This window comes from Anabrus simplex, chromosome 1 (genome assembly GCF_040414725.1).
Source record: "Anabrus simplex isolate iqAnaSimp1 chromosome 1, ASM4041472v1, whole genome shotgun sequence".
NCBI classification, from domain to species: Eukaryota; Metazoa; Arthropoda; class Insecta; order Orthoptera; family Tettigoniidae; genus Anabrus; species Anabrus simplex.
In genome coordinates, this window is record NC_090265.1 from 808,659,630 (window position 1) to 808,685,642 (window position 26,013).

At 38.6% G+C, this 26,013-nt stretch overlaps 1 protein-coding gene across 4 annotated transcripts in view; it reads right to left on the minus strand.

Moving 5' to 3' along the window:
- LOC136857041 (uncharacterized) overlaps nt 1-26,013 on the minus strand; it is a 140,334-nt gene that overhangs the window by 36,552 nt on the left and 77,769 nt on the right. For 2 of the 4 annotated variants that reach the window (XM_068225231.1, XM_068225232.1), the window contains exon 4: nt 14,687-14,869. In XM_068225231.1, coding sequence (XP_068081332.1) covers nt 14,689-14,869 — 181 coding nt within the window. In that variant the 3' untranslated portion in view covers nt 14,687-14,688. Of the gene's footprint in view, nt 1-14,686; nt 14,870-22,759; nt 24,109-26,013 lie in introns of those variants that run through there. The other 2 variants (XM_068225230.1, XM_068225233.1) reach the window with 1 other exon arrangement.

Below are 26,013 nucleotides of genomic sequence, written 5' to 3' on the forward strand. Positions count from 1 at the left end.
TCCTTACAAATTTATTGTTGTGCATGCGTTAAAGCATCCAGATGAAACTTTGTGTGTTGAGTTCTGCCAGTGGTTTCTGAGTGAAGTGGAGTCAGGATTTTTGGGTCATCAGTTTTTCATTTCTTCTGATGAGGCATGGTTCAGCCTGTCCAGGTATGTAAACTCAGAGAACACACTCCATTATGCATCCGAAAATTCCTATAATTACATCAAAAAGCCTTTGCATAATCTCAAGATTCATGTGTGGTGCGCAAGTTTATACGCGTAAGCAATACTGTACATTTTTGTGCAGCAAGATTTAAGGTGATTTGGTGTCTGCATCGCAACAAGATTCTTTCACCAAACTCTTAATGCTAATCGGTATGTCCAGACACTGTTTAACATTTTCACCACTATGCCCACACGCGATGCGGCCGCACTGCTTTCCTGGTTGTTGACGGCACCCGTATACTATATGGGTGTGATTTTCGCGCATGTTTATAGGCAGCTGCATGTATCCCATAACGTTCCCATCCCTTACTCGGAGGTAGAAGTTTATCTAGTGTCCAACAGAACACAGACGTTAACGTGAAGTTCAAACCAAAACAATAAAAAGGGTAGTATATCCTTGCAGTGACATGTACCAAAGCACTTGATGTGCCAGGTGCTGAGTGCGTTACAGTACAAACATGTCCTCATGCCGGCACAATGATAGTGATATCTTGGATATTTTATCAGGAGAAGCGGGTTCAGAAACAGATGACCGTGATAAAGACGACTTACGAACCAGATAACATATCGAGTGATAGTCCGGCAAATATTTTTATTTGTTATGTCACTTTAGAATGCAAGGTTTTAGCTGCATTATTTTACTCCAAATACAAACGATGGGAATACTTCACCTCTCCAGGAATTTGGCTTATTTTTTTGTTTAGACGAAGAGATGCAGGCTGATGATTCACCTGCACCACGAAAAGAAAGTAGATGCTGGTGCAAGGAGTGCAAGGTTGGACTGTGCATAGCTTAATGTTTTCAGGGTTATTATACCAAAATATTGCCATTGATGCTTTCGTGGCCCGTACTTATAGACATGATGCTGTATAGGCTTTTGGGCTTATGCCGTGTCAAGAAAATAAGGTGAAATTCTTTACGTTTCGCAGGGAACTGTGTCCTGCGTCCTCAGAAGAAATCTCGACTGTCCACGAGAAAGGCTTCCTAAACAAGGACACTTCACAATTTAGACGTTATAATAGAAGTGGAAATGGTACGTTCATTCGCCACCAGATGGCTCCCAGGACGTGGCACAATGCTAGCGTTCGAAGCGGAAGCTGACCGAACCATCAGACTAAGCGGTTCACATAACGTGTGTACGTAACATATGAACTTGACAGGTGTATGATATAGACACAAGCCTGGAATGAAACATCTGGCGCCGAGGAACGCACTAATTTGGAAAACACAGAGATGAAATAACAACAGTGAAAGGACAGGGAAGGAAACTACCTACGTAAATTCTTACCTGGTTACCAGCCATTAAGTTGACTATTTTGACTACTAAATTAAGGAGATATTTTAACATTTGATTTTAACAATAGGTAACATTGTTTTAACAATTTTTTTATTCATCCGTGTCCGAAATCACTACAATATATTTAAAACTACTCTATTTACACTTTGTTTTTCCAGTATTCAACTGTCGAGATGGCACATTCACTGACTTCCACCAAATCCTTCATACTATATGGTTTAGGCAGATTTCTACAGATGAGAAGGTGTCCATGATCTTGCTTTTCACCACACTCACACAAATCTTGATCATCGTACCCCCACCTTTTCAGGTTGGTTTTACATTGTGTCATTCCAGATCTTAATCTGTTAAGCGTCTTCCAATGTCCATATTGAAGATGATGTCCTGCAGTGGCATCTCTTTCACTTCCGATAATCCTACAGGCGACTTCCTTCTCCAGAGTTCCTTTCGCCGAGATTCGGCTGATGATGGGTTTGACGTTATTGTTTGTAGGAAGCTCTTCCTCGATTTCAATCTTGATGGCTTGGAGTGAAGTCCAAAAATTGAATGTCTTGAATCTGTTTTTTACTCCTTCTTCTCAATCTCTGCTGCAAATTGTCTCCTAACATCTGGAGGTGCTACTCCCATAAGTGGAAAGATCTTATTAACAGGAGTTGGTCGTAAGCAGCATTTAACAATGCGACCTGTCTCGTGGAGGGCAACATCCACTTAGTTCGTATGAGCGGAATTCCTCCAAGACTGGAGCAGCATACTCTGCAGCAGAGAAACACAGGGCAAGGGCAGATGTAAGGAGGATGTTAGGCTGTTGTGTGTGTGAGTTTACGAATGAGATTATTCCTGCTGCATACCTTCGGTTTGGTATCTATACAGTGCTGTTCATAATTTAGGGCACGATCCAACTTTACCCCTAGATATCTGGGTTGATCACAATAGTTTAATTTGTGTCCTTTCCAGGTTACGTTCAATTCCTTTCTTGTTTCTTTGTTGCGCAGATGGAATGCACATACCTGAGTTTTCTCCGGATTGGTTTTCCAGGTGATTCTCGTCATAGTAGACAGCTAGTTCTACTTCTTCAAATGTCACTCCTTGAGCAGCAAGAGCTGCGTCATCTGCGTTGATGAAAGCCCTAGTTCCGATTCTTTTGACATCTCCATCGGCTTTTCTTGTCCATAAGAGTGACAAAAATAACGTCTGTTCTGGAGCAGGCATTGAATAAACTGTGTCACTCGATAGTCTCTGCTTGTTGAATACAGCTACCTTGTCATTCTCTTATGATTCACTGTATCATAAGCAGCCGTGAGATCAATAAAAGCAACTACTGTTATTTGTTTCCTCTCATATCCATCCCTGATATGCTGGGTTAGATGAAGTATCTGACCAGAACATGACTTCCCTGGTCTGAAACCTGACCGTTCCTTTATAATCTTTCTGTCGATAGAATCAGAAATACGATTCGATATCATCCTCTCCACAATTTTGAAAGGATGACAGAGAAGAGATATGGGTCTGAAGTTTTTGGGGTCATATGGCTCTTTTCCTGGTTTAAGGAAGGCGACAACTTTTGCTTTGTACCAAATCTTTGGAATCAACATTCTAGTCATATGTGTTCATCAGATTCAAAACCCAGTATACAGTTATGGGCCCAAAATGTTTTATTTGCTCTGATCTTATGTCATCCAAGCCGGCAGCTTTGTTATTTTTCATACGTTTGATAGCAGTTCTCAGTTCTTCCGTGAATGGTAGGCCAAGGTGGTTATTATCCTCTTCATACTGTTGGATTTTTATTTCTCTGGGTCATTTCGTGGTTTTGCCATTCAGCAATAGTTGATGGGCTATCTGATCAGGAGTAACTTTACTCGACTCCCAGGGCGAGACAGTAGGAACAGCGTTAAGATTATTTAGTGATTTCCAGGCTTGTTGACTTGAGCGTTCATATCCAAACTTTCGAAAAAGTTACATCATTTTTCTTTACTTTAACAATAGGATTGATTTTAACAACAATAATACAATTATTTTCACAAGTAATCTCTCAACACAACAATAGATCCCCTGTGGAAAGCAGGAAACTGGGGTTCAGTTGACACCTGCAGTAATTTTCTGTCAGTGTCGCATTTGTTCTCGTTCTTTCATGCAGTTTAGTTCATAGCTATTCAGAGTGTGAAAATGCCATGTGTTTATGAACTAAAATCTACAGTGAAAAAAATAAAACAAACATCATTAAGTTTTAGAAAAGTGTTTCAAGGAAGTGTTAGAAGGAAAAATAAGTATCAATAAAGGAAGCACAAAAAAAGAGACAAAACTACAGGGGAATCTCACTCCTAGACATAACATACAAAATCTTTTAAATAATCATCCTTTATAGGATAAGTTTACAAGTTGAGAAAGAACTAGGAGAATATCAAGAGGATTTTAGACCCTGGAGGAGCTGTCCTGATCAGATTATGAGTCTTAAGATGACAATGGACAATAACAGGAGAAGAAACAGAGATATGGTGATAACATTTGTAGATTTCAAGAAAGCTTACGATTGCATCCATAGAGAATCCCTGTTTAAAATTTTTAGACACCTTGGACTACACCCCAAATTAATAAACATGATAAACATGCTAAAACAACAAACTAAACAACAAACAAACAATAAATCAAAATTGAAGTTTAGGGGTGAAATATCAGTCATTTGAAATTAAAACTCGACCATGGCAGGGAGATGGACTCTCACCACTATTATTTAATTGTGCTCCAGAAATGGTAATGAGGGAATGGTTTAGGAAATATCACCCAAAAGTAAAGATTGGCCGAAAAATCAAAACAAACTGCTTGGGTTTTGCGGACGATTTAGTATTACTAGCAGTTGACATAAAGGAAGCAAAAACCCAGATATCAGAACTTCAAAACATTGTAAATAAAACTGGCCTCAAGATAGCATTTGAAAAAAATGAAATTATGCCCCAAAATCCAACACAACTAAAAGAAGTTACCATAAATGGTAATACAATCAAAATAGTAACTCAATTTAAGTATCTTCAAGAAGTAATAAAACATAACCTAAATGAAAAAAATCTCAATCCAAACAAGAACAAATAGATTAGCTAAAGCACAAAAAATAACGTGGGATATCTACAAAAAGAAATGTCTATCAATAAATGCAAAAATAAAACACTACAACACAGTTAAAAACCAGAAGCTAAATATGCGGCAGAAACACTTTCTCCCCTGAATAAACAATCAAAGACTGACAGACTTCAGAAAATTGAAAGGAGGATTCGAAGAACCTGCATCAATAAAAAATACCAGAAAGATGGACAATGGCAAATAATACCTAACAAAGTCATGTACAAAGAGCTAGAACCCATTACAGATACTGGGCATAAGAGGAGACTGGGATTCTTTGGACATATCATGAGGATGCAGGATTCGAGACTTCTGAAACAACTAATACAACACAATCTCGTCTCAAAAAATACCATAACAGGATGTAAATGAATCAGAGAAGTAAGAGAGATCTGAAGGAAATAGGCCTTACAACAGAAGACACCACAAATAAGATGAAATTGAATACAAAACTTAAGAATACAAATCTCAGCTTTACCCTTACGCGAAACAAAACAACAACACACATTTTCAACCGAGGAAAGGGCACGAAGATCGGAACGCCTGAAGAAGTACTGGGAGGACCGCAAAACCTGAACAATCCCTTCACAGAGACCTGAACCATGGACTGACTAAAGCACACCTGCCAACTTTTCAAAACAAAAAAATCAGGAGATTTTGATATGAAAATTAGGAAAAATCAGGAGAAATTTAATTGGTCAAAACTGCTTATTCTACATGTCTTGTACAATACAGGGGTACTATGGCATATGTTTTAACACTTATTGACTCAAAACCCGACTGTTGCTATATGAGGCTACAAGGCTAAAATTTACACATTTCTATTCCCTCACAGGAGGTATGTGAGAGAGATGATCAGACAAAGCCTTCCAAAAACTCAGGCTCCAAATGTTTGAATCAGTCAAGCACTTAGATGCCATTACTTAGCAAATGCATAAATTAATGCTATTTTTATTAAGTAACTAGCTGATGTACCCATGCTTCGTTACGGGATTTTCAGAAAGACTGTCTGTGGTTTTCCTAACTGAAGTCAACTTAGGCCATTACAAAAACATCCGTAGGAATGTAGTGATTAAAAACAATGTTATCATATAGGCCTAAAATACTCGATCAAATTAAAAACAGCACATTTTCTAACTTTTAACGAACAGTGCAACGGTGCCTATCTAACAGCCTAAAGTTACAGTGCTGGAATGACCAGGTTGCAGACAGCTATAAACACTCCTCGGCCATTATTCCGCTAAATATGCAGGGCCACTTCCTTCCCACTCCTAGCCCTTTCCTATCCCATCGTCGCTATAAGACCTATCTGTGTCAGTGCGACATAAAGCAAATTAAGAAAAAATGCTCTGTATACAGCAGTAGTCATATTTATCAGAGATGAGTGGCAACAGAGACATACAGCACATCACAACAAACAAGGGTCAATGTAAAGTTATTGTTGATCAATGTTATGAGCTTTCTGTATTGCAGGCCTTCACATTTAGTTTTCACTCGACTCTGTGATATTAGGACGTCTTCCAAAATCATTTATAGCGTAGACTGTAGTTCCATATTCCCTGACTTTATACACCGATTTTCTTCTTTCTTCGATGTTGGCCATCTAAGGACCATGGAAAGTAACCATGTGCATTCATCTTAATCCTTCCTTTCTTGACTTCCAATAGTTCTTCATCCTTTCACTTTGCTGTTTCCTCCTCTCTTGTTTCCTCTTTTCCTTCTCCTGGAAACCATTGAAATGTTGTATCAATCTTCTGAAAGTTGTTCTGTCTTGTATTTTATACAGATTTTCATTAAATTCTGTTTACCCATTTTGTCGTGACTCGGCACTGGTATGGACTTAGCAACAAAAATCCAAATTCATGAAAATCTCTGTTATCATAGCTGGTATGGTAAAATTGTATAAGACATAAATGATCAGAAACGTAATGCTATTGATTTTAAGTTATTTATTAGACCACCTAATCAATACGAAATCGTCTTGGATGATTTACATAAATTTGTTAACTAATAGTGGTACATGTTTTGCCTTCCCTGAAGGCATCATCAGCCATAGTCTTAACCTTAAATTAAAAATAAGCGTCTAAATAACATGTAATAATGAAATGAATTTTAAAATCTTGAAGCTATCTTTGTCACCGTCAAATGGTAAGTGCACACGATTCTACTTCAATATTTTCAAATATCTTTTCACACAATTAACTCCACTTTTCTTGCTTCCTTTTACAGATTCCACTATTATATGCTTCTTCAACTAGAATATCTACAAACTCACAATTTACAACATTTGAGCATTACTTCAAATTTTGAGATGGTCCATAGAGATCCTATTTGAAACTGTTCTTCAACTTCTATTCTACAACTTCATATCCTCAACGTGTTCTACAACTTCACCATATGCCTCTGACTTTCGTCTTTTATCTTCAAGATCATGATTAACTTCGGATCTCTCAACTAACTTTGACTTTTATTCTCTCTTCTTTACTTTGATTATATACGATTTTTCGCCATCGTCTAATTATAACCGCCAGACTATCAACTTTATTTTCATGCAATCTTACTACTTGTTGTATAACAATCTGTTGTTTTATCCATTGCACTTATTTTAGCAGCCTTCTAGTGTTAATTTTGTTAATACTTCCACTATTATATCTCATCACATTGTATTTTTAAACCATCATTGTTATTTTTAATGTTAATTTACTTCAAATCACTTCAAGATTTTAAAATTCATTTCATTATTACATGTTATTTAGACGCTTATTTTTAATTTAAGGTTAAGACTATGGCTGATGATGCCTTCAGGGAAGGCGAAACATGTACCACTATTAGTTAACAAATTTATGTAAATCATCCAAGACGATTTCGTATTGATTAGGTGGTCTAATAAATAACTTAATGTTATTATTTCAATCAAATATCAATACGGACCAAAAATGATATTTATTACGTGCAACGTAATGCTATATAACTTTAGTTATGTAGTATTTGTCGATAGGACCACTAATAACACAAATATTTGAAACTTAAATTTTAGGCCTTCCTCTAAACTACTATTTCACTCAGCATTAATAAAATTATTTATAACCTAGATTGTAGCGACTTATTTCCCGACTTCTCATACCAATTTTCATTAAGATAGGACCTCTAATAACATAAATATTTGAGAATTAAAATTTAGACCTTCCCCTAAACTACCATTTCTCTCAGCATGAATACGATTATTTATAGCCTAGATTGTAGCAACATATTCCCGAACTTTATATTGAGAATTAAATTTTAGGCCTTCACCTAAACTACCATTTCTCTCAGCGTGAATAAGATTATTTATGGCCTAGATTGTAGTGGCCTATTCCCGGACTTTACATAATGGTTTTCATTAAATTATATTCAGCCGTTTTCTCGTGATGCATGTACAGACAGACAGACAGACAGACAGACAGACAGACAGACAGACAGACAGACAGACAGACAGACAGACAGACAGACAGACAGACAGACAGACAGACAGACAGACAGACAGACATTATGGAAAATTAAAAAGTGCATTTCCTTGTTACTATGGACATGACCGATACAGAAATACCATCCTTTTTAATTTATGAGCAATGTACAGATAAAACTCTTAGTTTATATATATAGATAAATTAAAATTTTCCAGAATTGTCTCTAAGTGGCTCCTAAAATCTGTAGAGAAGTCACTTGAAAGTCTTTGAAATTCTGTCACTAAATTACTAAAAAAGACTCCAAATCTACCAACTAGTCTCTAGAATCGACTAGACTGCATGTGAATGAACATGAACATAACACGCGAGAACGAGAGATTGACAAACGCGCTGCAATATACAGATCAATAAAAATCGCACATTCATGCGAAATTCTCGTATTAATAAACTTCTATATTTCATTTGAAAGTGGCCAATGAGCGAAGGACTTCCGGCCACTGCCAAACAATGCTGAAATGGCGGGATGTGAAAACAAATGTTTAAAGCTAAAATCGGGAGAAATAATAGAATTATCGGGAGGCGAGAAAACTGTCGAAAATCGGGAGTCACCCGCCTAAATTGGGAAAGTTGGCAGGTATGCTAAAGTGATCCTATGAGGTCATAAAAGAAGAAGAAGAAGAAGAAGAAGAAGAAGAAAGGAAGCAAAGTGTACAATATCCCTAAAGGAACTCTCATGAACCGAATTCATGGTCGCTATGGTAAAAATCAAGGCAGTCAGACTGTTGTTAGTGTGAAAGAATTTTATTTGTGAAAAATTGTGTGAAAATTCTTAATTTGTAATATTTATCGGTTGTTTAGGTATATTAAAACTTTGTTGTCTGGCTCCATGGCTAAATGGTTAGCGTGCTGGCCTTTGGTCATAGGGGTCCTGGGTTCGATTCCCGGCCGAGTCGGAGATCTTAATCTTAAATGGTTAATTCCCTTGGCTCGGGGACTGGGTGTTTGTGCTGTCCCCAACATCCCTGTAACTCACACACACCACACATAACACTATCCTCCACCACAATAACAAGCAGTTACCTACACATGGCAGATGCCGCCCACCCTCATCGGAGGGTCTGCCTTACAAAGGCTGCATCCGGCTAGAAATAGCTACACAAAATTATTAAAACTTTGCTGTAAGTTTATATCACATTCTTCATATTGATTGTCATAGATTTAGACCAGTCACATTCACGTCACATTACCATAAAACTAAATTTAACGCAAAACAAATAGCCGGTCAGCTTCACCCAATAGTGGGATTAACTTGACCAGGACACTTACGACTGTTTCCTCTTCATCTGAAACATGTGACATTTGCAAAGACCACAAATACTGTTAGTAGTGTTATAGACATAAATTTTAAAAGAAAAATGAGGTTCCTATCATATTTCGTTCTAGAAATATTTAAATATGAAGCGTAAAATCTGTCAACTTCATCCCATTTGATGGTACATAAATTATACTTGCTAGCTTTTGTAGTTTTGAAATTATTGAAGGAAATCTGTTATACACATTTTTGGGAGAGAGAGATTTCTACTGAGGGACACAGAGATGTCAAAAAAGACCTGTGCAGGGTTTTCACCGACCTTGAGAAGGCATTCAATAGAGTACTGAGGAATCTGATTTGGGCAGCATTGAGTCCGTGACAACCTAGAATCTAGACAGGAAAGAAACAACAGGCATATTTTACGTCAAAAATCTGCACAACTGGATTGAGAAGAAGGAATAATTGACATAAGAATAGACAAAGTTCATTCACTGAAAAATGAATGTAACCAGAAGAGGGAGAAAGCAGTAAAGGAATGGCGCAAGCGAAGGCGGCGATGTGTGAGTCTGTATAACAATTTGGAAACTGCAGAGGGGCAGAAGAGGCTCTACAAGACAGCAGCTCAAAGACGCAACAACATGAAGGCAATTTTGGAGCCAAAGATCATCAATGATGATTATGGCAGACTTCTTATCGAGGACGATGACGTCAAGGAAGGCTGGAGAAAATAGTCTGAGAAACTGCTGGATGAAAAGTTGTAATGGAACACAACACCTATTGTTGCTCCAGTTAGCTCACAACATGACACTGGTGACATTGCCTTTGAAGAAGTCGAGGAATCAATGCGCAAAATGAAGGATGGACAAGCAGTATGCCCTGACAAGATTGAGCTATGGAAGAGAGATGACAATGCAATAAAATTTCTGCGAATTTTGTTCAACAAGATCAAGAACAGTGACCTGATGCCAAACATGTTCTGGGAAAGTTTCTTATTGCCATGTTACAAGATCAAAGGTGATTCAAGGAACTGTGGAAACTACAAAGGCATTACACTCTTGCCATATACTCTCAAAATTCGGGAATGTGTAACCATAAATTGTGTGAAAAAGTTGGGTCAGGCAAAGATACATGCTAACCAGTATGGATTTGTACTGGAAAAGTTCACCTTAGATGCAATTCAGGTCATGAGGATTCTGATGAAAAAACACAGGGATGTCATAAAAGACCTACACAGAGTTTTCACCAATCTTGAGAAGGCATTCAAGAGAGTACCAAAGGCTCTGATTTGGGCAGCATTAGGAGTCCATGACATAATAGAACCTTATGTGACGGCAGCCCTGAAGATGGTTTTCCGTGGTTTCCCATTTTCACACTAGGCACATGCTGGGGCTGTACCTTAATTAAGGCCACAGCCGCTTCCTTCCAACTCCAAGGCATTTCCTCTCCTATCGTCGCCATAAGACCTATCTGTGTCGGTGCGACGTAAAGCCCCTAGCCAAAAAAAAAAAAAAAATCTTATGTGAAATTCATCCAAGATCCTCAATGTGTAACACGCTTCTGACGCAGTGATTTCAGATGTGATCTTTCTTTGAAACTCTTGCTAACATTCTCATAATCTTCATCAGTGTGGCATTTAGACGACACTTGTGGTGTTCCTAGAATGTCCACCATACTCTAAAAACATTTTTTGAGTATGTAGAGTATGGTTACTGACTGGATGCAAACAACCATGTGAGATTCACTGCAGGTATATCAAAATATTTTCTTGTCAAAGTTCGTGTTCACCAGGGCAGTGTTCTCAACCCCCCTCCTTTTCGTCATGAATTTCCTGGCATTGGAAATCACAGATACACTTCTTGAAATATTAATGTTTGCTGATGATGTGATACTGATCAGCAACAATGTGGTATTGCTTCAGAAGGTAAATGAAAAATGACAAAACCTACTGTAAAAAGTAACTTCAAAGCTTTCAAGTTACGTTTGACGATGTCGACACTGGAAAGTATGGCTTCCTTCTTAACACGTCATCACACGCTCCCACTGCAATTTGCCGCATTTGAACAATAATGCTAATATCTTCCTTTGTTGTCTCCAAGAATGAGCGGGCTGTCAGGTATTCCTCTCCCCACATCTATGTATAACGACCGTAGCCTAATCCAGTTCGTCGCTGTCTCTCCTCTACGTCAGTTCACGTTTGTGTTGGTGGTGTCACGTTATGTGAGCAGATTGCTAACGTGCATGCTATCGCGTACAAACATAAGTGAGCATATTGCTAATGGGCGAGTTCTCGCGTATATTTAATATGATACAGTTGTAATATTTCTGTTTTATTGTTTGCGCCACTATCTGGAAACGGATCTGTACAACGTACAACAAGCTACAGTGAGAGATTTAGTGGACAGTATTCCAGAATGTCATTCAAGTGAATTAGGTGAAGATACTTCTGATTATAGTGATGTTGATGAAACAGATATTTTAGAGCTTGTTAATAGTGACTCAGAAGAGAGTGTTGCAGAAGAAACAAATCAACCGTGTGAGGTTGGTAACGAACAACACACCCCACCGTCCAACGAAGAGGGACTGAACCTTTCAGTAGGCGCTCAGGGAAACCATCTTCAGGGCTGCCGACAGTGGGATTCGAACCCAATATCTCCCGAATACTGGATACTGGCCACACTTAAGCGACTGCAGTTATCAAGTTCAGTAAGGTTGCTTTCTGTAGCAGCCATATCCATCGAGGATTCTCTTAGTAAGGTAATGTGGTGGTTTTTCATTGCCTTCTACACCGTAGTATCATGGCCGATGACGCCAAACGAAATCCCGTGAAGAGCCGCTCCAAAGTCATTCTTTGTACACCCGAAATTGGTAACTACAAGCACTGTTGGCCACTGTTAATACAAATATTTGAAAATGCCTAAAATACAGTATGCGGCAATTTGCTAACGGGGCGTGCTATGATGTCAGGTCACAGCCTTGGAATTGCGGCAGTTTGCTAACATAGCGTGTTCTCGTGTTGTAACATATTTTAAATTACTAATAATGATTTACAATTCTAAATATGATGTTTTGCTACGTAAATTCTCTTTCTTACAATGTTGTTAACATTTTAGAATTGTTCTCTTCATTTTAAAATCAGAGCAACAATTTATAACGTGCGTGAGCAAATTGCCGTGGGGCGTGCTGTCATGTAAAAATAAGGGGGTGTGTGATGACGTGTTAACAAAACGAAAAGTGCTAGAAGTCAACAGACAAAGCGAGCTGTTCAAAAACCGAACATCTTCACTGCACTTTCAAAGATCCTGTGGCCTCATTGCCAGATATTTTGCTTAAATCCCAACCACTCCCAAAATGCAGCAGTTTTATTTAAATACCTTGGCGCCATGGTGGAAAAACTGGGTGGATGTGATGATGATGTAAATCAAAGGATATGTGTAAGCTGGCTGCAGTTGAAACAAAACTTGCCTGTGGTCTTCAATAAGAGGATGCCACTGAAGCTTAAAGGAAAACTAAATGACAGTGAGAGGCCTGCACTGACGTATGCTTCTAAATGTTGGACATTCTAAGAACACCAGAAGTTTCGTCTAAATGCCAGGGAGATAAAGACACTAAGAATATCAGCAGCAGTTTAAAAGAAACACTGAAATCAGCACATCAGCCCAAGTAAACGAGACAATTGGGAAGAAGGATCACTGGGAGTGGGTGACATGGTTCGAGAAGGTGAATAAACAGGACGAAAGCTATTTAGCTAAAGGAGTCCTTGACTTTCGGCTACCTGCGTTATAACGAAGGAGGCCTATAAACAGCTGGGTCCATAAGATGAGGTGACAACAACTTTAAAGCTGCAATGATGTTGCAACACAAGGAGCTGCCAACAAAAAAGTGCAACTGCGTTCTACTAAGATGATAACGTTATTGGCTTTACGTCCCCCCCAACTACTTTTTCGGTTTTCAGAGATGCCGAGGTGCTGGAGTTTTGTCCCGCACGAGGCAAAAGTATTTCAGCACCACCGGAATAAGCTAGGATCGAACCAGCCAAGTTGGGGTCAGAAGGCCAGCGCCTCAACCGTCTGAGCCACTCAGCCTGGCATTCCACTAAGAGTACCACACAAATCGTACTGAACATTTCTCGCACTGACAAGGATTTTACAAAGCTTCAATTAATAAAATGATTCCATGGAATGCCTTTACTTCTTCTAGAGAAGTCTGGTTTTGTGTGTGTAGGCAACTTGTAACCTGACCTCTTTCTATTTCTTCATTTGTTCGGACCACTATAATGTTTATCATACCATCCACGAAAAACAAAGAAAATGAACCCCGAGTAATCTTTGCTTCCTTAGCATTTCCAATAAGGGTCTGAACAAAATGTATTATATTTCTGCTTGGTGTGCGACTTCTTCACAGAGTGGCAAGTTTCCGCACCTTCCTCTTAGAATCTTTCTAGGAGCCATCAAAATATTTACATTTCTCGACGAGGAGCAAAAATCTCAATTGTCTTCATTTCCAGACAACAAACTTATAGAAGTTTTAGTTTCAAGTCATCTGCATTTTTTATTGATGGTAATATAAATTAGTACTTTTTGCTATCACACTGGCTTCAACTAAAGAATATGGTTAAAAAAGAGCAAATACCTTCAAAAGGATTAGGCGAGCTATTAAAAACTCTATGCAAGTTTCCTCAGCGCTTAGCTGAGCTGAAGAAAGTGTTGTATAGATTTACATCCTTTGAAATAACAACAGTATTTTGTGAATGAGGAGTCAGGTTCGTTCACAGGATAAAAAGGAAGGAGGGACTTTTCGTGGACATCACTATACCAGGAGATGTCATACAGCTGGCAGTACATGGACCATCCTTAGGAAGACTTCAACCCTAGTGTAGTCATAGACAATTGGTATTTCTCAAAAACCGTGCCATGTCAGAGGCCACAAGATGAAATATTCCAAACCCAGCTAAGCAAGGTGCGAGGAATAGGCCTGGAAAGTAATTTTTCATTTTTAAATCAGCATTATTTGATTTAAAACTTGATAATAAAACTAAAATAATGCAAATACACCTAATAAATAATGGAGCAATGCAATACATTTTGCTTTATACTGAACAAAATATTTTTTTTACTCCCCCACCCTATGTTGAGGCAAGTGAGAAATACCAATAATTTTCAAGGGGTGCCCTGGAATGCAAAGCCTTATTTTTATGATGCAAGGTTGGCAACCCAGCTCTACCTGCTAGGCCACACAAGAACTTCAACTAAAGGTATGTCTCTAACAAAATATTCTATAAAAAACACAATACAAATCAAATGATGAAACTACCTTTAATCCACGTCGCAGCGATGTTGATCTAGGCCAACTTCCGTTCTGAAATTCTTGCCACACGAAATGCAGGAAAAGAAGCGTTCCCTGAAGTGTAGAACCCGATGGTGTATCAATATGTCAGGTGGGAATGATTTTTGACAATGTTCACACACTTCCTCTGGCTCATTATCCTTTTTCCTGCTGAAAATGTAGGAGACAAATTACAAATATTAACATTCACACCACCATTTTGACCTAATGACAGAGACAGAATTAATTATATCACTGATCTGTCAAAAATGCATAATGTATCTTTTCTCTTGTATGGTTAATATTACATAATTAATTATTTACTAAACAAGGTTACAAAATTACTATGTTTCTTTAATATTAAATCAGGATACATGTATCATTTTTGTTTCTGCAATACAGTGGCTTTGTTGTGTTAATTGTATGTTTTCCTTCTTGTTTTATTTTCTTTCTTTTTTCCTTATGTGTTAAAAATTTAATTTGTAGTGCTTATATTATATAGAATGTATCACTGAATGAGTGAATAATGTAACTGGATTTACTGCCTGTATATTCACATTAAATAAATAAATAAATAAATTAATTCATTCATTAATTAAAAATGTCCTAGTGGTTCATGTTTGTGGGTTACTGTCGTCACGTCCTAGTTCGTGAACCATGGGCAACGGTTGAGTGGTCTAGTAAGTGGTCCTGAGAGTCGGTATACCAGTTGCAATGGAATGGGAGTGGGCATCTCGGACATATTCTGAGTCATAACCCTCCTTGTGCCCACGCAGCTAGGACTATACAATTCACCGGTGGTCCATAACCTGTTAAGAGGAGAGATCCTCACTTGGACTATGTGCAAATAGGGTAGCATCCTGCTTCATGAATTTACCGAGCTCAGAACATTTTAAGCAAGCCTCGGACCTATGGGAGTAACGGAGTCCCACTCCCATTTGACAGGCGAGGGACTCCTTGGAAACAACTTGGCGAACGAAATGGAATTCGACGGAGGGCTATCAATATTAATGGGGCTTATGGAAGAAAGAAAGTAGAACTGGCTGAGTCTGCAAAAAGGATGCATCTGGATGTGCTAGGAGTAAGTGATATTCGGGTAAGGGGAGATAACGAGAAAGAGATACGAGATTATAAATTGTACATGACGGGTGTTAGAAAGGGAAGGGCAGAGTCTGGGTTAGGGCTCTTTATCAGGAATACCATTGCACGCAACATAGTTTCTGTTAGGCACGTAAATGAGCGAATGATGTGGATAGATTTGTCAGTGGGAGGAATTAGGACAAGAATTCTGTCCGTGTATTCACCATGTGAGGGTGCAGATGAGGATGAAGTTGACAAGTTTTATGAAGCATTGAGTGACATCGTGGTCAGGCTCAACAGCAAGGATAGAATAGTGCTAATGGGCAATTTCAATGCGAGAGTTGGGAATAGAACTGAAGGATACAAAAGGGTGATTGGTAAATGTGGGGAAGATATGGAAGCTAATGGGAATGGGAAGAATTTGCTGGACTATGTGCTAGTATGGGTTTAGTAGTTACGAATATATTCTTCAAGCATAAGGCTATTCACCGCTAGAGGCTAGATCCAGATCCATAATAGACTTTATCTTAACCGACTTCGAATTCAGGAAATCTGTTAGGAATGTAAGAGTTTTCCGGGGATTTTTCGATGATACAGACCACTATCTGATCTGTAGTGATCTAACTATCTCTAGGCCTAGGGTACAAAAAGTGAAATCTGTCTGCAAACGAATAAGGTAGAAAATCTCCAGGACAAGGAAATTAGACAGAAGTACATGGATATGATTAGTGAGAAATTTCGAACAGTGGACAGTAAGCAGGTTCAGGATATAGAAAGTGAATGGGTGGCATACAGGGATGCTGTAGTAGAAACAGCAAGGGAATACCTAGGAACAACTGTGTGTAAAGATGGGAAAAGGCGAACATCTTGGTGGAATGATGAAGTGAGAGCAGCTTGTAAACGTAAAAAGAAGGCTTATCAGAAATGGCATCAAACAAGGGCCGAGACAGACAGGGATTTGTATGTAGATGAAAGAAACAGAGCGAAACAAATAGTTGAATCCAAAAAGAAGTCCTGGGAAGATTTTGGTAATAACCTGGAAAGGCTAGGTCAGGCAGCAGGGAAACCTTTCTGGACAGTAATAAAGAATCTTAGGAAGGCAGGAAAAAAGGAAATGAACAGTGTTTTGAGTAATTCAGGTGAACTCATATATCCCAGGGAATCACTGGAGAGGTGGAGGGAATATTTTGAACATCTTCTCAATGTAAAAGGAAATCATCCTGGTGGTGTTGCGAACAGCCAAGCTCATGGGGAGGACGAAAATGATGTTGGTGAAATTATGCTTGAGGAAGTGGAAAGAATGGTAAATAAACTCCATTGTCATAAAGCAGCAGGAATAAATGAAATTAGACCTGAAATGGTGAAGTATAGTAGGAAGGCAGGGATGAAATGGCTTCCGAGAGTAGGAAAATTAGCATGGAGTGTTGGTAAGGTACCTTCAGATTGGACAAAAGCAGTAATTGCACCTATCTATAAGCAAGGGAACAGGAAGGATTGCACCAACTATTGAGGTATCTCACTGATTAGTATTCCAGGCAAAGTATTCACTGGCATCTTGGAAGGGAGGGTGTGATCAGTCGTTGAGAGGAAGTTGGATGAAAACCAGTGTGGTTTCAGACCACAGAGAGGCTGTCAGGATCAGATTTTCAGTATGCGCCAGGTAATTGAAAAATGCTACGAGAGGAATAGGCAGTTGTGTTTATGTTTCGTAGATCTAAAGCATATTACAGGGTACCGAGGGAAAAGATGTTCGCTATACTGGGGGACTATGGAATTTTTTTTTGCTATTGGCTTTACGTTGCACCGACACAGATAGGCCTTATGGGACAGGAAGGGGCTAGGAGTGGGAAGGAAGCGGCCGTGGCCTTAATTAAGGTACAGCCCCAGCATTTGCCTCGTGTGAATATAATAAACCACGGAAAACCATATTCAGGGCTGCCGACTGTGGGGTTCGAACCCACAAGACTATGGAATTAAAGGTAGATTATTAAAATCAATAAAAGGCATTTATGCTGACAATTGGGCTTCAGTGAGAATTGATGGTAGAATGAGTTCTTGGTTCAGGGTACTTACCTTACAGGGGTTAGACAAGGCTGCAATCTTTCACCTTTGCTGTTTGTAGTTTACATGGATCATCTGCTGAAAGATATAAAATGGCAGGGAGGGATTCAGTTAGGTGGAAGTGTAGTAAGCAGTCTGGCCTATGCTGACGATTTGGTCTTAATGGCAGATTGTGCCGAAAGCCTGCAGTCTAATATCTTAGAACTTGAAAAGAGGTACAATGAGTATGGTATGAAAATTAGCCTCTCAAAGACTAAATTGATGTCAGTAGGTAAGAAATTCAACAGAACTGAATGTCAGATTGGTGATACAAAGCTAGAACAGGTCGATAATTTCAAGTATTTAGGTTGTGTGTTCTCCCAGGATGGTAATATAGTCGGTGAGATTGAATCACAGTGTCGTAAAGCTAATGCAGTGAGCTCGCAGTTGCGATCAACAGTATTCTGTAAGAAGGAAGTCAGCTCCCAGACGAAACTATCTTTACATCGGTCTGTTTTCAGACCAACTTTGCTTTACGGGAGCGAAAGCTGGGTGGACTCAGGATATCTTATTCATAAGTTAGAAGTAACAGACATGAAAGTAGCAAGAATGATTGCTTTTACCAACAGGTGGGAACAATGACAGGAGGGTACTCGGAATGAGGAGATAAAGGCCAATTTAGGAATGAACTCTATGGATGAAGCTGTACGCATAAACCAGCTTTGGTGGTGGGGTCATGTGAGGCGAATGGAGGATAGGTTACCTAGAAGAATAAGGGTCTCTGTTATGGAGGGTAAGAGAAGTAGAGGTAGACCAAGACGATAATGGTTAGACTCGGTTTCTAACGATTTAAAGATAAGAGGTATAGAACTAAATGAGGCCACAACACTAGTTGCAAATCGAGGATTTTGGCGACGTTTAGTAAATTCACAGGGGCTTGCAGACTGAACGTTGAAAGGCATAACAGTCTATAATGATGATGTATGTATGTAAAATGTCCTACTCGAAGCGTTTCACAGCTTGCGAATGAAAATCGCTTCCAAATCCAACAGGAATGCTGCATCCAGGTTAAGCCACTTGCTGAGGATTTCATCGTGCAATTCCATCCAAATTGTCAGCTTATGTCAGCGTTTTACCCACTGTTCCAACATGTTCTACAGATCTTCACTGGGGTTCAAGTAAGTGATTCTGTAGGCCAATCGATATGTAATAGGGTGGGAGAGTGTTCATAAAACCAGTCACATATGCGTCCAGCCCGATAAACTTTGCTGTTGTCATTTTGAAAAATCGGGGTTTCAATAGCATACTCATCATGCAGATGTTGACTAAAAGGCAACACCTGATCATCCAGAATGTTTAAATAAACATGCTGGTTCATGTTAGGGGTCACCTCAATGAGCGGGCCCAATTCATGATATGAAAAACACCCGCGAAATATCACAGACCCGCATCCGGACGAATAAGGGATTTGAATAATTTATCAAGGAAAATGTTTGGTATATTACAAAGTTCCTTAAAACCATTTAAGAAAAGGCCAGGCAAACAACTGATAGGGAATCTGCCACCTGGGTGTCAACCCTAAATACAGATGATTGTTTACTTGTCATATTTTGAGTTCCTATCAACATAAGGAAGGGGTGGCGTAGCTGAGAAGATAAAGATTGCTTGGTTCGACCAGAAGAACATGGGTTTAATTTCCTTGCTATCAGGAAATTTAAAAAAATTAAGGCCGCAGTCATTTTCCTCCCAGTCCTAGCCTTGTCCTATCCCACCATCATCATCATCATCATCATCATATGACCCTTCTGAGAAGGTAAAAGATACACTACTTTCACTTCTGGATGGTATCTTCATTTACCATAACCTATATGGTGTTGCCGTCCATTATGTGGTGGTGGTGATAACCTCCCCAGTGATATGTTATAAAGTTTATGAAAGTTGGTTTACTTTTGTAAATTGTCCTTTTAGTGTTAAAAGTATTTGTGAGTTGTATATGGCACATGTAATACACTATTAAAAAATGCTTAACATCTCCTATGCACAGAACAGTTCACTCACTGAAAACTGATAACAGCACCCTCACTGTTTTGTAGATTAATTGAAGGATTTGGAAATCTCTCTTATAATTTAAATGAAAACAATGAAAAAAAAGAATATTTTACTTGAAATTTCTGCTCTTCCTGCTCTCCAACTAAACATCACTCCCCCTCCTCCTCTCCCTACCGACTTAGGGCCGCCCTCCCTCACTCCTTTCACTTCTTCCCCTATCCTCACTAACATAGCTGAGCCAGCTGCTAATACAACCAGTGGAGGCGGGACCTCTAAACTGAGAAGGTCAGGCCATTCGAGAGGGCATTTTATTAACAAGCAAGTCTAAATTTTATTTTTCATTTATCTTTTCTTCTATTAGCCCAAGCTTCTCACATTCATTTTTTCCATTACAGATTCGGATGTTATTGACCACTCCAGAGTCACACACGCAATACTTGGCACGCGTTTCCTCGTAAATATTTTCTTATACTTCTGTTGCCCACTAGATTTTTGGAGTGTGTGACTCATTGAAGATGGACCATTTCTCAAGTTTTATTTTGTGATTTTCTTCCTCGTTTTTAGTGTGACCATTGTGCTTTCCGACTCAAGAAGTTCTCAACCTTGCTACAACCTTAGATTTTATCAACTTCATCATGTTGCACATGTTTTTTTATACATTCTTTTTCATTGTGTGTTTTCATAACATTGTTTTAATTTTAATTATGTAGTTTTTAATATGTTCACTGAAGATGGCTCTAAAATGAGCTGAAACATATCTGACCGAATTACTCCATCTAAAGATGGATATACATGTATTGAATAAGAGGACGCAATAAATCGTCTCTTTGTAAAGTGAAAGCCGTCAATACGGAATGATTTTAATATCTTGTAATAAATTCATGCGGTGCGATAATGTGAATATCTGATTTTCAAACTTTCTTTGAATTTTAAGCTCATTTATTTATTTATTCATACCAGAAGCAATGCATCAAGTATAAATTATTAGTTAAGAATGAGAAGAATGATTAGATAACTGGTATAAGACAATTATATTGGACCAGAATTTGACGAGATCTCGACCATTTGGTGTGGCCTTCACTAAATCTTGCATAGTGCAAACAAGAGGGCAGGAGCTGCAATGAAGGAGGTGCACCATGGTTTGTTCTTCTCCGATGGCACAGAGGGTTGACTCATCAGATAGACCCCACTTCTTCATATTGATCTTAGATAAACCAACCCGAGACCACAGCCTGTTCAGACTCTTCCATATAGACGACTCTTCATAACTGGCTGGAAGAGTTTCAGATGGATCCATCCATCCACTAAGATGAAGGTTTCTGGATCTCCAGGAAGTTAGTCTTATTGATTGAGGTGACTCCAAAAGGCACTCAGTAGAATGTAGGAAACTTCTCCTGGATTTCAATCATTGTTGAGCAGTTTTCTTATTTCATGGAAATGTTCTCTCAGGTAAGTGTCTTGTTGGTCTCTAATTTAACTGTTTTATCTATGCTTCCTGTGTTATTTGCTGTGTGTTGCCTTTTCATGTCTTATTTTACTATACTTTTGCTTGTACTGGCTCAAAGGACGGTACCAGCCAGTGCAGTGTTATATGATTTTTGACACAATTAAGTTGGTAACATTACCCGTGCTGCAACAGAATTATATACTATTTCTTTTCCTACCAAATTGGATTGGGACAGTGTGTATTACTTTACTGCATTATCTAGTAGTAACCCAGTCCTCTACAAGAAAATATCTGGGCAAGAAAAAGAAGGTTAACATGTGCAAACATTTACGTGATGCCAGTACTAAACACATGAATAAACTGTCAAGATAGTCAGCTTGTGCACAGTGAAAACAAATGACTAATGACTGGTTTCATGGACAGGAAGCACATGAACACGAAGACAGAAACTGGGTGTAAAATAACTATTAAAGCAAGTATACGAATATATTTAAAGTCAAGAAGTTGCTTCCTAACTAGATAAAAGAGGGAGGATAATATAAGCTCCAAAGTTTACAATTACAGAAATTCCCAAAAGTGCACATTAATGTAATGATTCAAACAATAGGAGTGGGAAGATTTACAAAGATTTGGTCACTCAGTGACTTTGGTTTCTCAAAACAGGCAAGGGCTCCAAGTTTAAATTACAAAAGCTATTACAAATAACGATACAATAAAAAAAGGGTGGGGGGCTTCAAAGCTAAAATCAGATGCTAATTTAGTACATTTATACCAAGAACCTTTAGTAGTCACTGATCTACAGCATAACAACAAATTAGGTAATAGTTACAAGTACATACGTTCAGTCCTCAGCCCGAAGACTGGTTGGATCCTCAACAGCTCCGCCATCAGCTGTCATAGATGGCCTAGGCATCACCGAAGAGGCGTACTAGGGAAATGAGGAGTGAGGTAGTTTCCCGTTGCTTTCCTCACCGAGCCAGAAGTTGCTATTACATATCAGTCTACCAAGCCCACTAAAATGCATGCACCAACTGACCCTATGAGCAATATTTTCACACCATTCATACCAGGGACTGGCTGCAGAAGGAATGGCATTACTAGCATCACTCACACCTCAGTCACTTTCATTTTGTCAAAGCCAAGGATAAAGCTGAGACAGATCATACTTATTTGTGTAAAATGAAACACTAATATTTACACCATCAAAAGTACAATATACCAGGGATGTAATACCTCATGAATTTAATTTTCAACAGTGGTGAACAACAATGGAATATCATCTAACACTGAAAGGTAGTTTGTAGAATTGCTTTTCATATTAAACAAAGTTCGGGAGTTATCAGGCTTCGAAGTTTACAGTTAGTTCTATATAAAGGGGAGAAACATCGTGAGTGGAGTTCCCTCAACCTTACACGAACAACACACGGGTCGACTGTTTTGCAATGAGAGTTTGAAACTGGTTCTGCGTACAACCGTTCGGTGACTTATCATGCGTGGGATAGTGGGTAGAAAGAAACTGGACCAGTCTGAAATCAGTTTCCAACTGGTTACGAGAGATCGTGCTTGAAGGGTTGTGAAACAGTTTGTTGTACGGTTGCATTGTAAAATTGTTGAAAACATGTTATTTTAGTGTTGTTATACATTAGATACCTGACATTTTGAAGTGCTGTTTGTCGATATTTGAAATGAACCATCAGGCATGGAATATAAAATTCAAGAGGTGGAAATGCACAAGATGCTATATAATTATAACCTTCCTGGGTACTCAACAACAGACAACACTGAAAAAAATCATGGCAAGAGGTAGCAGCCGAACTAAAAATGTCAGGTATTTATTTCTTTTGTTAGGTATTTATTTACAACACACACTGTTATTAATAGGTAATAATATTATTTATTATTTGTGGTACAGTGTCTTTCCGTTGCCAGGGTAGAGATGCATGAGGAGAAAGAAAAGAGTTTGCCAAATTATTCCTTAAAGTAGCCTCCAAAGAACCATCATGTTTTACAAGTTGTCTTCTCATGTTGATAGCTACTCCCACCGTCTCATTATCTTCTCCCTTATTCTGCTTACGTATGGTACACTGGTACATAGTTGAGGAGGATGCAAGCAGCTTTTACAATTTTATTCACTGCTTCTGCTTTTCAGCTCATTCAATACTGTGAACTTTTCCACTGCCATTCAAAGGCGCATTCAATAGTTTGCCTGCCCCGGCTCAATCTGTAATTGAAAATCCTTTTCACATTGTCTAGGGTTCTCTTTGCATAGGGCCTCATGAAAGTGCGTGACAATAGGAACGCTTCGTCCCCCACAAAGTAGAAAGGAAATGGACAGTTTCATCGTATCTCAATGGGGAAGGCAAAGGAATATCCAAAAAAACACCCTTGGGTCACCTAGAATTTCATTGTACTGGTGTTAAAAATATTTCCATCACTGTTTCATCTGACGTAACGTCGTTGGATGATTGTGAAAATTCAATCTGTATTGCAGCACGCCATTATGATGGTAGAATGATGGAAGTAGTTCTTGTAATTTTTAGAACCGTTATTTGGAAATTTCTGTATTCAGATATGTTTCCCACCCACAGCCCCAATGCAGATGGGAAGGTTTTATATCATCTCAAAATGATCAGCAATTTTTTTCCATTCATCTCCTGTAGATACAGGCATATAGATTTCATTCAATACATCCCAGATTACTTTCATAGTATCTTTAACAATAACTCCTACTGTCGTCTCCCCTCTTGCAAAATATAAAGAAAGGGTCACAAAGGAACATCCGGTAGCCAAGTACCTGTAAAGAGAAATAAATCAAATATAAAAATGAAAAACAAATATTTTTTATTTATTTATTTATTTGTCACTATATTTGAACATTCTGTGGCTGCGTGCAAAGAGTTAACTTCATACAATTTTCATACACAAACAGAAACCTCCACCAAGTGCATGCGGGGAAAAAGAAAATTGTATACTATTTGGCAGATGCCGTGCAGTTTTGTGTGCCATTCATAAAAGCGTTGCCTCCTCCCTCGTCCAGAAATTTGCTGCAAATACCACAGCACGAAACGACAAACAAAATATTAGAAAATTTAAAAAATGTGAGGATGATAAGGCCCACTGGAGGATTCATCAGAAGTACCACGACATAAGATACAAGCACCATCCCCCACAGTATCACCGGAGAGAACAGTACACTACAGCAAAAGACTTGAATTAAAAGAAGCCTGAAGGTCAAGAAGAAATCAGCAGCAGATACAGATAATTGTGTGGCTGAAGATTTCAAAAGTCAAAAAAGGCAAATCTGAAAACCTGCTAACATAGCTGCTACTACTTCTCACAAAATTTACAGGACAGAGACTATCAAAATGATTCTACTGAATTTGATATCTGAAATAGAACAATTTACTGATTCTCAAATTAAACTATTCAAACGCAAAATTTTCAGTATTATGGATGAGATATCCCCCACCCCCATCACAGGTTCACTCTTCACCATTTATAACAATTATAAGCTATAAATTTAATTTTTGTTCCGTATTGAAGTGCAATTATAAGAAATATATTGACAAGAGGTTCCACCTTTTCAATACAATGGATTGGAATAACTTACCAAGGGAGATGTATTGAAAAGGCGGTTCTTGTCAATTTATTTCTTATTTATCACAATTGTCTCACCAAACATGGATTCTACGCATACCTCTGGCATTTCACAAAACTCTGATGCTTCACATACCTCTGCACTTCCTCCAGTCTCAGAATCATAACAGGTACAAGGATTGTCAGCACATGAGTTTCTATTACCAACTTTGCAGGGGGTCTCAACTCCAAAAAATTCACTTCAACTACATTCCTTAAGATATGAACAGAAGTGTCTCTCTCTTTTTTTTTTTTTTACCGTATGTCTTCTCTTTGCTGGCCCTCTGGCCCCACAGTGTAGGGGTAGCATGCCTGCCTCTTACCCGTGACCCCGGGTTCGATTCCTGGCCAGGTCAGAGAATTTTACCTGGATCTAAGGGCCCACAGTGTTTCAAACAGGGCATTCTTTTCATCAAGAAGCAGTAATTTTTAAGAATTGCATAAGATACAGTGTTTTAATATGTTTTTAGCCCCATTCCATGAACAACACAAATTCTTCAACTTCAAACTGCATGAAAATGCACAAATCCCCATATGTGAATTGATCTAATGAGTTCTTATAATACAACACAGGATTCATGCACTCATCACCAAATTCATGTGCAATGTTTTAACATAACATTAACTTTAAGAATTGCTAAGAAGGTTCAATTATTTTATCTTCAGGAGATAGTGGGTTCGAACCCCACTGTCGGCAGCCCGGAAAATGGTTTTCCATGGTTTCCCATTTTCACACCAGGCAAATGTTGGGGCTGTACCTTAATTAAGGCCACGGCCGCTTCCTTCCCATTCCTAGGCCTTTCCTGTCCCATCGTCGCCATAAGACACATCTGTGTCTGTGCGACCTAAAGCAACTAGCAAAAAAAAGGTACACTGATTTTAACATTACTAATTTTAAGTCATCCTCATGAAGGTTCATATGCTTTTAATGTATACCAATTAATACTGTAACTCATCATGAGTAGTACAAGTATTGTTTAGGTTGACTTTGGTTAACATTTTATTATGTAGCTAATAGAAATGGTTTTCCACCTGCGTTCTTACTAATCACACACCTAGATTT